Source organism: Bos taurus, chromosome 2 (assembly GCF_002263795.3).
Source record: "Bos taurus isolate L1 Dominette 01449 registration number 42190680 breed Hereford chromosome 2, ARS-UCD2.0, whole genome shotgun sequence".
Lineage (NCBI taxonomy): Eukaryota > Metazoa > Chordata > Mammalia > Artiodactyla > Bovidae > Bos > Bos taurus.
The window spans coordinates 71203237-71216216 of NC_037329.1; the positions used below are offsets into that span (position 1 = coordinate 71203237).

General features: G+C 42.4%; 1 protein-coding gene across 1 annotated transcript in view; it reads right to left on the bottom strand.

The window, feature by feature from the left end:
* Positions 1 to 11228, bottom strand: part of C2H2orf76 (chromosome 2 C2orf76 homolog) — a 106585-nt gene extending 95357 nt beyond the window's left edge. Inside the window, exon 1 of the mRNA XM_024977435.1 lies at positions 11067 to 11228. Within this exon, the coding sequence (XP_024833203.1) occupies positions 11067 to 11213 (147 nt within the window). The 5' untranslated portion in view covers positions 11214 to 11228. The remainder of the gene's footprint in view (positions 1 to 11066) is intronic.
* Positions 11229 to 12980: the final 1752 nt, after the last annotated feature.

Here is a 12980-nt window from a genome sequence, read left to right on the forward strand (position 1 = left end):
TAGGGACTTTATAAGAGAGAGCTGCTTGCTGCCATCTTTCCCAGAAGCACGGAAGAAGCTGTTTGGCATAGCAAAGAATGATTTCGGTAAAATCTCTTACCTGAGATTCTATTTGGATACCAGAAGAAAAAAGATATCTGTTGCTATAAAAGTCACCCCCAAGGTTAGTGACTTAACAATGATTTCATTATCATTCTCACGGTTCTGGACTTAACTAGGCTCAGCTGAGTGGCTCTTGTTCAGTCAGGATGGCTCATATGGCTGAGGCTAGATGATGGTGGGGATAGGGGTCACCTCAGAGCTTCCTCACTCGCATGTCTAGTGGTTAATGCTGGCTGTTAGCCAGGACACCGACCCACAATTCTCCACATGGCTTGGACTTCCTCACAGCATGGTGGCTGAGTTCCCAGAGTGAGTGTCCCAAGAGACTCAGAGTGAATCCGTACTGCCTTTTATAACCTAGCCTGGAAAGTCACATGGCATGACCTCTACCATAGTCACAAGCCTACCCAAATTCAAGGAGAAAGAACATGGACCCCATTCTTGATGGAAAGTCTCATGATCACAATGTAGGAAAGGCTGGTGAGATGGGAGACACTGTTGCTGCTCTTTTGGGAAAATATTAGTATAACCTGCCAGAGATTTATGACCATATAGCATGTGGCCACCATCAAACTGTCCTTTCCAGATAACTGAACCCCTACACTCCCATTCTGCTTCAGCTGGCTTAACATAGGTTTCTGTCACTTCCTGGTTACAACACTATATCAATATCTCACAGGGCTACTCTAAGGATTAGATGATTGCTAACACTTGCAAAACACACAGCACAGTGCAAACTATAGGAGCTCCATAATCAGAAGTTCCCTTACCCCTGCTCCTTTCCTTCCAATAACTCATTTCCCCTGTGGTTAGTGAGAATCCGCAACTAATGCCATCTATGTTGCAAAACAGCAGTAGCAGCAACCTTTATCATCATGGACAGTTCATACCCTATGCTTACAAGTACACTCAGGAAATTTGTAGTACATGGCTCCAGCCCAGTACAGACAGAGCTCTGCTCTTAAGCACCAATCTTTGTTCCTTCTACTTACCAACTCAACATTTACATCAATATGATCCAAAAGTGGGACCGGCACTGACTTTATATTATAAACAAAAGATTTTGCAAATTGATTTTTAAGTTTTTAAACAAGTCTTTTAAGATACAGTTTTTTTTACAACATATCCCAAATCCTTTTGCAGATATCGCTCTCATATCCCAGTCCCAGACTGTGCAGCATTAAAAAAATTTTTTTTTTCTGGACATCCCTGGTGGCATAGTGGACAGGAGTCTGCCTGCCAATCCAGGAGGCACAGGTTCAATCCATGGTCCAGGAGGATTTCATATGCTCGAAGCAACTAAGCCCGTGCTCCACAACTACTTAGCCCACATGCTGCAACTGCTGAAGTCCGAGCTTCCCAGAGCCTATGCTCTACAACAAGAGAAGCCACCGCGTTAAGCCGGCGCACCACAATCGCAAGTAGCCCCCGCTCTCAGAAACCAGAGAGAGCCCATGCAAAGCAGTGAAGACCCAGCACAGCCAAAAATGAAATAAATACTAAAAAATTAAACAAATTCTTTTCTGATTTGAAAAACAATGTGCATGCATTGCAGAAAACTTGGGAAATGCCAGAAATGTGAAAAAGAGAACAACTCTCATAGTCTTATAGCATATAATGGGAATCACATTGTATATGAAATTCTGTAACCTGATTCTCTTTTCCTAAAATCATTTCATGAAAAATGTCTGCATAATAGTTGCATCACTTTGTTGGACTATAATTAGTACCCTGATAGACAATATCTACTTTTTGCTATTATTATGATAATTTGTTAAACATCTTTATATACAGATCTTTGAAAACATTTTGATTTTCACTTAGAATGTAATTTATTGATTCAAAATTTATCATCTTTTATACATATTTTTAAATCATTTCCATGAAAAGTTCTTACTGCTAATGTACAATAGTGCCTTTTCACTATCACCTCCTTGCCAGCATTGAATATTATCACTTAAAATTTCTTTTGTTTTTACAATCTGGCAGGTAAAAAGTGGTGTCTTGCAGTTTGAAACTCCCTTGAAAGTGAGAGTGTTTGAGGGCTGTCTTTTCCAGGTTCTTTAGTAACCTCTGCTCCTACAGATTCTTTCTCCCTCTCTCTCTCTCTCAACCTCCCAGCCATCTTTCACCATCTTGCACAGTTTCTGCTCATTTATTTGGAACAGACGTTTCTTTCTCAGTTTCACCTCTGCTCTCCAAAGTATTCTGCCAGGGAGCCCGAGGCCAGATGTTTTCCATTAATCAAGGCCATGTATATTAAATGGTCAGCTAGGAAGCCCCTGGAGATGGCAGGAGTGCAGAGTTGGACTGCCCCCAGGAAAGCGGCATGGGGCAGAGATGCCTCCCCCAGGCAGGCTGGGCAGGCTGGATGACATAGGCTGGGAGAAGAAGGCTAAGTGCCTAGCCTTTCCTGGAGTCACCGCAGGCAGTAGGTGAGGACTCAGTCCTCCTACACCAGGCCAACCAGTCAAGACACAGAAGCCTGCTCGGGAACACGAGCTCCTGGCTAGGAGGGAGGAAGCCGCTCTCCTGAATGGGCAGCCGCAGGACAGGAAGACACAGATTGAGAAAGGATCTGCAGAAACAGGTGGCTGCAGAGCAAGAGGGGCGTCCCTGGTGGCTCAGCTGGTAAAGAATCCGCCTGCAATACAGGAGACCCCAGTTTGATTCCTGGGTCGGGAAGATCCTCTGGAGAAGGGATAGGCTACCCACTCTAGTATTCTTGGGCTTCCCTAGTGACTCAGACAGTAAAGAATGGCCTGCAACGCAGGAGACTTGGGTTCAATTCCTGGGTTGGGAAGGTCCCCTGGAGGAGGGCATGGCAACCCACTCCAGTATTCTTGCCTGGAGAATCCCCTGGATCAAGGAGCCTGGCGAGTTACAGTCCATGGGGTTGCAGTCCTATGCGACTAAGCACAGCACAGCAGAGCAAGAGAAGCTAGCCTTCTTTTAGCCTCGCCGAACTTTAAAGGACTTTTCAAGGACTTTCAACTTATTTCTGCCCATTTTTAATGAAACTGAAAACATAAGGTGAAAATACTGTTTTTTACAGTGAGCTCTCGAGTACTCCCTACCTAGCTTTTTACCACAGCATTTTACTCTAGCCATTTTATCACAGAGCTAGCTCTCCTTCCACTACTCTATCCAGCAACCTGAATGATTTTTGGATGCCGTTCAAAGTAAGTTGCAGGCATTCATATGCTTCTCACTGAATATTTCAGAGTATATATTGGATTGGCCAAAAAGTTCATTCTGGTGTTTCTGTAAGATGTTATGGAATATTATTAAGTACAGTTCAACATTTGCTTACAGTTTTATTATTTCTTTGGAATAAAATTTATTTATAATAAAATGCAAAATCTTAAATATACCAACTGTAAGTTTCAACAAGTACATGTACCTGTACAACCCAGATCCCTATCTTAGGGGAAACACTGACTGAAACCACTCACCCTGGGCCAGGCACCATAGTAATCATCTGCACCAGTTACTTTTACATCAGGAGGTCCTGGTAAGGAACATGGAACTAACAAGCCACCACCAACCACAGGAGTTCGGGAAAGGTCAACCAGAGATGCCAAAAGCCCTACCAATCTCCCACAATCCTCCTTGCTGGAATCCATCTTGGCTAAGCAATGTGTATACCACAGGAAGGACCTTGAGCCAGAATGATTGATCAGAGAGAATCTGGACAGTACATCACCTAAAACCAGAGACTGCAAGCCACATGGTAGACATGTCTCCTGGGTTCATTTACCCTCCTGCTCTCCACTGGGGTGCCCCTTCACAATAGTCTCTTGCTTTGTCAGCACTGTGTTTCTTGTTAGACAATCCATTTCTGAGTGTTAGACAAGAGCTCAGTCTAGGGCCCAGGAAGGGGTCCCCCTTCCTGCAACAAAAATATAGAACACTATCATTGATCCAGAAAGTTCCTTCACGTTCCTCTCTGGTCACTGTCTGTCATCATGCTCCCAGAGGCAAACATCACTCTCATTTTTTTTCTACCATAAATTAGTTTTGCCTGTTCTACAACTTATGTGAGTGAAATCATACCTGTGTATCCTTTCTGTAAGGCTTATTTCACTTCATCTAAGTACACTTTATTATGTGAGAGGAAAGTATCAAACTATTGGGCCCACCAGCAAGTTTTCATTTGAGACGAAGGAAAACTGTTCATTACCTAGAATTTCATTTAAAACCACAATGGGAAATACCATTAAGAGAGTACGAAGATGCTTTCTAAAGTCCACTTGACTTCACATTCCAGGATGTCTGGCTCTGGGTGACTATTCACACCATCATGGTTATCTGGGTCATAAAGATCTTTTTTGTATAGTTCTTCTGTGTATTTTTGCCATCTCTTATGCTTCTGTTAGGTCCATACTATTTCTGTCCTTTATTGAGCTTATTTTTGCATGAAATGTTCCTTTGGTATCACTAATTTTCTTGAAGCGATCTCTAGTCTTTCCCATTCTATTGTTTTCCTCTATTTCTTTGCATTGATCGCTGAGGAAGGCTTTCTTATCTTTCCTTGCTATTCTTTGGAGCTCTGCATTCAGATGGATATATCTTTCCTTTTCTCCTTTACCTCTAGCTTCTCTACTTTTCTCAGTTATTTGTAAGGCCTCTTCAGACATCCATTTTACCTTTTTGCATTTCTTTTTCTTGGGGATGGTCTTGATCACTGCCTCCTGTACAATGTCACAAACCTCCGCCCTAGTTCTTCAAGCACTCTGTCTATAAGATCTAATCCCTTGAATCTATTTGTCACTTCCACTGTATAATCATAAGGGATTTGATTTAGGTCATACCTGAATGGTTTAGAGGTTTTCCCTAGTTTCCTCAATTTAAGTCTGAATTTTGCAATAAAGAATTAATGATCTGAGCCACAGTCAGCTCCCATTCTTATTTTTGCTGACTGTATAGAGCTTTTCCATCTTTGGCTGCAAAGAATATAATCAATCTGATTTTGGGATTGACCAACTGGTGATGTCCATGCGTAAAATCTTCTCTTGTGTTGTTGGAAGAAGGTGTTTGCTATGGCCAGTGCATTCTCTTGGCAAAACTCTGTTAGCCTTTGCCCTGCTTCATTTTGTACTCCAAGGCCAAATTTGCCTGTTGGTATTTGACTAGACAAATACACCTGACGAATATCAGTTCAGTTCAGTCACTAGGTCATGTCTGACTCTTTGTGACTCCATGAACCACAGCAGGACAGGCCTCCCTCTCCATCACCAACTCCTAGAGTCAACCTAAACCCAAATCTATTGAGTCAGTGATGCCATCCAACCATCTCATCCTCTATTGTCCCCTTCCCCTCCTGCCTTCAATCTTTCCCAGCATAGGGTTTTTTCAAATGAGTCAGCTCTTCGCATCAGGTGGCCAAAGTATTGAGTTTCAGCTTCAACATCAGTCCTTCCAATGAACACCCAGGACTGATCTCCTTTAGGATGGACTGGTTGGATCTCCTTGCAGTCCAAGGGACTCTCAAGACTCTTATCCAATACCATAGTTCAAAAGCATCAATTCTTCAGTGCTCAGCTTTCGTTATAGTCCAACTCTCACATCCATACATGACTACTGGAAAAACCACAGCCTTGACTAGATGGACCTTTGTTGACAAAGTAATGTCTCTGCTTTTTAATATGCTGTCTAGGTTGGCCATAATTTTCCTTCAAAGGAGTAAGCATCTTTTAATTTCATGGCTGCAATCACCATCTGCAGCAATTTTGGAGCCCCCCAAAATAAAGTCAGCCACTGTTTCCACTGTTTCCCATCTTTTTGCCATGAAGTGATGGGACCAGATGCCATGATCTTAGTTTTCTGAAAGTTGAGCTTTAAGCCAACTTTTTCACTCTCTTCTTTCATTTTCATCAAGAGACTCTTTAGTTCTTCTTAACTTTCTGTCATAAGGGTGGTGTCATCTGCATATCTGAGGTTATTGAGATTTCTCCCAGCAATCTTGATTCCAGTTGTGCTTCCTCCAGTACAGCGTTTCTCATGATGAACTCTGCATATAAGTTAAATAAGCAGGGTGACAATATACAGCCTTGACGTACTCCTTTTCCTATTTGGAACCAGTCTGTTGTTCCATGTCCAGTTCTAACTGTTGCTTCCTGATCTGCATACAGGTTTCTCAAGAGGCAGGTCAGGTGGTCTGGTATTCCCATCTCCTTCAGAATTTTCCACAGTTTATTGTGATCCACACAGTCAAAGGCTTTGGCATAGTCAATAAAGCAGAAATAGATGTTTTTCTGGAACTCTCTTGCTTTTTCGATGATCCAGCAGATGTTGGCAATTTGATCTCTGGTTCCTCTGCCTTTTCTAAAACCAGCTTGAACATCTGGAAGTTCACAGTTCACAAACTGCTGAAGCCTGGCTTGGAGAATTGTGAGCATTACTTTAATGAGTGCAATTATGTGGTAGTTTGAGCATTCTTTGGCATTGCCTTTCTTTGGGATTGGAATGAAAACTGACCTTTTCCAGTCCTGTGGCCACTGCTGAGTTTTCCAAATTTGTTGACATATTGAGTGCAGCAGTTTCACAGCATCATCTTTTAGGATTTGAAATAGCTCAACTGGAATTCCATCACTTCCACTAGCTTTGTTCGTAGTGATGCTTTCTAAGGCCCACTGACTTCACATTCAGGATATCCAGCTCTAGGTGAGTGTGAGTGATCACACCATTGTGATTATCTGGGTCGTGAAGATCTTTTTTATACAGTTCTTCTGTGTATTCTTGCCACCTCTTCTTAATATCTTCTGCTTCTGTTAGGTCCATACAATTTCTGTCCTTTATTGAGCCCATCTTTGCATGAAATGTTCCTTTGGTATCACTAATTTTCTTGAAGAGATCTCTAGTCTTTCCCATTCTATTGTTTTCCTCTATTTCTTTGCATTGATCACTGAGGAAGGCTTTCTTATCTCTCCTTGCTATTCTTTGGAACTCTGCATTCAAATGGGTATCTTTCCTTTTCCCCTTTGCTTTTCACTTCTCTTCTTTTCACAGCCATTTGTAAGGCCTCCTCAGAGAGCCATTTTGCTTTTTTGCATTTCTTTTTCTTGGGGATGGTCTTGATCCCTGTCTCCTGTATAATGTCAAAAACCTCCATCCATAGTTCATCAGACACTCTGTCTATCAGATCTAGGCCCTTAAATCTATTTCTTACTTCCACTGTATAGTCATAAGGGATTTGATTTAGGTCATACCTGAATGGTCTAGTGGTTTTCCCCACTTTCTTCAAGTAAGTCTGAATTAGGCAATAAGGAGTTCATGATCTGAGCCACAGTCAGCTCCCGGTCTTGTTTTTGCTGACTGTATAGAGCTTCTCCATCTTTGGCTGCAAAGAATATAATCAATCTGATTTCAGTGTTGACTATCTGGTGATGTCCATGTGTAGAGTCTTCTCTTGTGTTGTTGGAAGAGGGTGTTTGCTATGACCAGTGTGTTCTGTTGGCAGCACGCTATTAGCCTTTGCCCTGCTTCATTCTGTACTCCAAGGCCAAATTTGCGTGTTACTCCAGGTGTTTCTGACTTCCTACTTTTGCATTCCAGTCCCCTATAATGAAAAGGACATCTTTTGGGGGTGTTAGTTCTGGAAGGTCTTGTAGGTCTTCATAGAACCATTCAACTTCAATTTTTTCAGCATTACTGGTCAGGCCATAGACTTGGATTACTGTGATATTGAATGGTTTGCCTTGGAAACGAACAAAGATCATTGTGTCGTTTTTGAAATTGTACTGCACTATGGACTCTTTTGTTGACCATGATGGCTACTCCATTTCTTCTGAGGGATTCTTGACCACAGTAGTAGATATAATGGTCATCTGAGTTAAATTCACCCATTCCAGTCCATTTTAGTTCACTGATTCCTAGAATGTCGATGTTCACTCTTGCCATATCCTGTTTGACCACTTCCAATTTGCCTTGATTCATGGACCTAACATTCCAGGTTCCTATGCAATACTGCTCTTTACAGCATCGGACCTTGCTTCCATCACCAGTCCCATCCACAACTGGGCGTTGTTTTTGCTTTGGCTCCATCCCTTCATTCTTTCTGGAGTTATTTCTCCACTGATCTCCAGTAGCATATTGGGCACCTATTGACCTGGGGCATTCATCTTTCAGTGTCCTATCTTTTTGCCTTTTCACACTGTTCATGGGGTTCTCAAGGCAAGAATAATAAAGTGGTTTGCCATTCCTTTCTCCAGTGGACCACATTCTGTCAGACCTCTCCACCATGACCTGTCCGTCTTGAGTGGGCCTACATGTCATGGCTCATAGTTTCATTGAGTTAGACATGGCTGTGATCCATGTGATCAGGTTGATTAGTTTTCTGTGACTGTGATTTTCATTCTGTCTGTCCTCTGACAGATAAGGATAAGAGGCTAATGGAAGCTTCCTGATGGGAGATATTTTCGTATCTGTTCTAAAAAGTACTTTAAACACTAATAAGAATGCCCAATGGGCATCAAGATGAAATGCAATCAGCTACCATCTCATGCAAATTAACTACATTTAGTAAATATTAATATGTATCCTCTTAAAGCATATATTAGTATATGATACAAAACAAAGTAAAAAATACTGTATTATTAGATTAATATTTTAAATAAAATCATTATTTGAAATCTAGATAAATGGTATATATGATCTTATTTGCAAAGTAGAAATAGAGACACAGATGTAGAGAAGAAATATATGGACACTAAGGGGGTGAATGGGGTGGGATGAATTGTGAGATTGGGATTGACATATATACACCGCATGCATGCGAAGTTGCTTCAGTAATGTCTGATTCTCTGCAACCCTATGGACTGTAGCCCATCAGGCTCCTCTGTCCATGGGATTCTCCAGGCAAGAATACTGGAGTGGGTTGCCATGCCCTCCTCCAGGGGACCTTCCCGACCCAGGTATCGAACCCACATCTCTTGTGTCTGCACTGCAGGCAATTCTTTACCACTAGTACCACCCAGGAAGCCCTAGATATATGCTACTATGTATAAAATAGGTAACTAAGAAGAAGAACCTAGTGCATAGCACAGGGAACTCTACTTGGTGCCCTGTAGTAACCTAGATGGGAAGGAAATTCAAAAACAGGAGTATATAGGGCGATGCTGCTGCTAAGTTGCTTCAGTCGTGCCCGACTCTGTGCGACCCCATAGATGGCAGCCCACCAGGCTCCTCTGTCCCTGGGATTCTCCAGGCAAGAATACTGGAGTGGGTTGCAGCAGAAACTGACACAGCAGTGTACGACAACTATACTCCAATAAAAAAAAATAAAATGACATGAAAAAATAAGATAAAATAAAGTCATATTAGGAAATATACCATGGTGAAATCAGAAGCACATTGGTAAAAGGACATTATTGTACAAATATTTGTGCAGGATTCAAGACAAGATGATACTGTAAGCCAAGTGGAAACTGTTAAGTGCTCCTTGGAAAATTCCTGATCATATATATAATGCATGCTTATTAGAAGGGCTCTCTCCTTGTTTACAGGAAGAGAATGTACCTCCTGAAATACGTTAGAAGAATGAAAAGGTTTAACAAGACACAGACATACATTTTCTGATATAAAAAATAAAAAAAGGAAAAGGAAAGAAATGGGGAATGAAGAACTACATATAAAAATATCAATTCTTTTGGGAAAGGAGCTTATTAAAAAATAAAATTATAGACATTCTAATTTTCCATTTGAATAGAGATATACAAAATTAACCTAAATGCTTTCAGATATTTAAGTTATTAGGAGAAAGTTTATAATTTACAAAAGTTTCTAATTTGCAACAAAATGTCTAATTTACAAAAAGCAGCCATTGTCTCGGCTCTTAAATATGCTAAAGTTTTGAGTTTTACTATATTTCATCTTAAATTGTCTTAATAGGCAAGGCTAGTATTTTTTTTTTAATCACAACTGTCTTTGGATCTTCTAAAAGTGATTTGCAGTATTTTCACTATATTCTTATAAAAACTTGGTAGTGACCTGGATATTATTATTTTAACATGTCTAGTTGCATTGTAATCCTGCAAAAGATGTTTCAGTGATCTAATATTTATACATATCTAAGATGGTCACTGTGTTAAAAGAAACTGTCAAGCATGGCTAGTATTTTTTTAAATACTTTTGTAAATTATAAACTTTCTCCTAATAACTTCAATATCTGAAGGCATTTAGATTAATTTTGTATATCTCTATTTGAATGGTAAATTAGAATGTCTATAATCTTATTTTTCAATAAGCTCCTTTCCCAAGCATCTTAATCTGGAAATGAGGTTAAGAAGTATATTAAGTATATTTTAGATAATTTGCATTCCTTTAAAGTCAGGAAATTAAAGTTATAGAAAATTCTGGGTTTTGCATACTTAAAATATTAAAATAATGTAACACACTTCCTCTTTACTTTTTCAGTATTTTTTCAACTACTATTCCATTCTATCCGTATTGTCCGCACATACCAGGAATTTAGTAAACATCTTTGCACCAGTGACTGAATAGTTCAGTGCCCTATGGACAAGAGGAGGCAAACACTCTCAGTGACTAAGGAAAACAGATATTTTTATAACATTTTGAGGGCAAGTGAACAAACAGTAACGGAAGAACGGGGATAACTGTAAACTCTCCCTTCTGCCCAGGGATCCTGCGTCTCCCCAGGCCGGTCCCTAGTCCCGCTCATCCCTCTCCCGAGGCTGCGGGATCCCCAGCACCACATCTCCCTCCGCGACGACACATCTGTGCTGCTGCTGCTAAGTCGCTTCGGTCGTGTCCGACTCTGTGCGACCCCATAGACGGCGGCCCACCAGGCTCCCTCGTCCCTGGGATTCTCCAGGCAAGAATACTGGAGTGGGTTGCCATCCCGCACAAACCACCCTGCCCATGACAGACATCTCGGCAGCAAGACCTCCGTCCCAGCTCTCGCACCGGCTCCCGCTGCACAACCAGCCCCTTCACATGATCACCTCCTCAGACGCGCGGCGTAGCCGGAAGCGCTTTGCCGCCTCGGACGCCACCACCCCAGGCACTGCCCCAGAGCCACCATGGCTGGCCCTCGGTCTTCCTGAGGGAAAAAGCCGCTCCGTTGCCAAGGACGCCGGAGAGGTGCGCATGCGCCCGTGCAGAGACCAAGAAGGTTCTGGCGCCACCTGCCGGCCACTGAGGGCCGAACAGGACGCTCGGGGTCAATAGGCGGAGGACATGCGCCTGCGCCCCCTCCTGGCCGGGATGCAAAGCCGTTCAATGTACTAGTGCCTCAGCCTCTCTGCTGATGAAGCTGGTGATGCCTTGCTCCGGCCATGCCTGCTTACTTGCCTGGAACATGCCTCATTCTTTGGAGCCACCGCCTGAAGAACAAGAGAGTCATCAGTCTTTTCAGTTCAGTTCAGTCGCTCAATCGTGTCCGACTCTTTGCGACCCCATGAATCACAGCACGCCAGGCCTCCCTGTCCATCACAAACTCCCGGAGTTCACTCAGACTCAAGTCCATCGAGTCAGTGATGCCATCCAGCCATCTCATCCTCTGTCGTCCCCTTCTCCTCCTGCCCCCAATCCCTCCCAGCATCAGAGTCTTTTCCAATGAGTCAACTCTTCGCATGAGGTGGCCAAAGTACTGGAGTTTCAGCTTTAGCATCATTCATTCCAAAGAAGTCCCAGGGCTGATCTCCTTCAGAATGGACTGGTTGGATCTCCTTGTAATCCAAGGGACTCTCAAGAGTCTTCTCCAACACCACAATTCAAAAGATCAATTCTTCGGCGCTCAGCCTTCTTCACAGTCCAACTCTCACATCCATACATGACCACAGGAAAAACCATAGCCATGACTAGACGGACCTTTGTTGGCAAAGTAACGTCGCTGCTTTTGAATATGCTATCTAGGTTGGACATAACCTTCCTTCCAAGGAGTAAGCGTCTTTTAATTTCATGGCTGCAGTCACCATCTGTAGTGATTTTGGAGTCCAGAAAAATAAAGTCTGCCACTGTTTCCACTGTTTCCCCATCTATTTGCCGTGAAGTGGTGGGACCGGATGCCATGATCTTCGTTTTCTGAACGTTGAGCTTTAAGCCCACTTTTTCACTCTCCACTTTCACTTTCATCAAGAGGCTTTTTAGTTCCTCTTCACTTTCTGCCATAAGGGTGGTGGCATCTGCATATCTGAGGTTATTGAGATTTCTCCTGGCAATCTTGATTCCAGCTTGTGTTTCTTCCAGCCCAGCGTTTCTCATGATGTACTCTGCGTATAAGTTAAATAAGCAGGGTGACAATATACAGCCTTGACGTACTCCTTTTCCTATTTGGAACCAGTCTGTTGTTCCATGTCCAGTTCTAACTGTTGCTTCCTGACCTGCATTCAAATTTCTCAAGAGGTAGGTCAGGTGGTCTGGTATTCCCATCTGTTTCAGAATTTTCCACAGTTTATTGTGATCCACACAGTCAAAGGCTTTGGCATAGTCAATAAAGTAGAAATAGATGTTTTTCTGGAACTCTCTTGCTTTTTCCGTGATCCAGTGGATGTTGGCAATTTGATCTCTGGTTCCTCTGCCTTTTCTAAAACCAGCTTGAACATCTGGAAGTTCACGGTTCACATATTGCTGAAGCCTGACTTGGAGAATTTTGAGCATTACTTTACTAGCATGTGAGATGAGTGCAATTATGTGGTAGTTTGAGCATTCTTTGGCATTGCCTTTCTTTGGGATTGGAATGAAAACTGACCTTTTCCAGTCCTGTGGCCACTGCTGAGTTTTCCAAATCTGCTGGCACATTGAGTGCAGCACTTTCACAGCATCATCTTTCAGGATTTGAAATAGCTCCACTGGAATTCCATCACCTCCACTAGCTTTGTTCGTAGTGATGTTTTCTAAGGCCCACTTGACTTCAC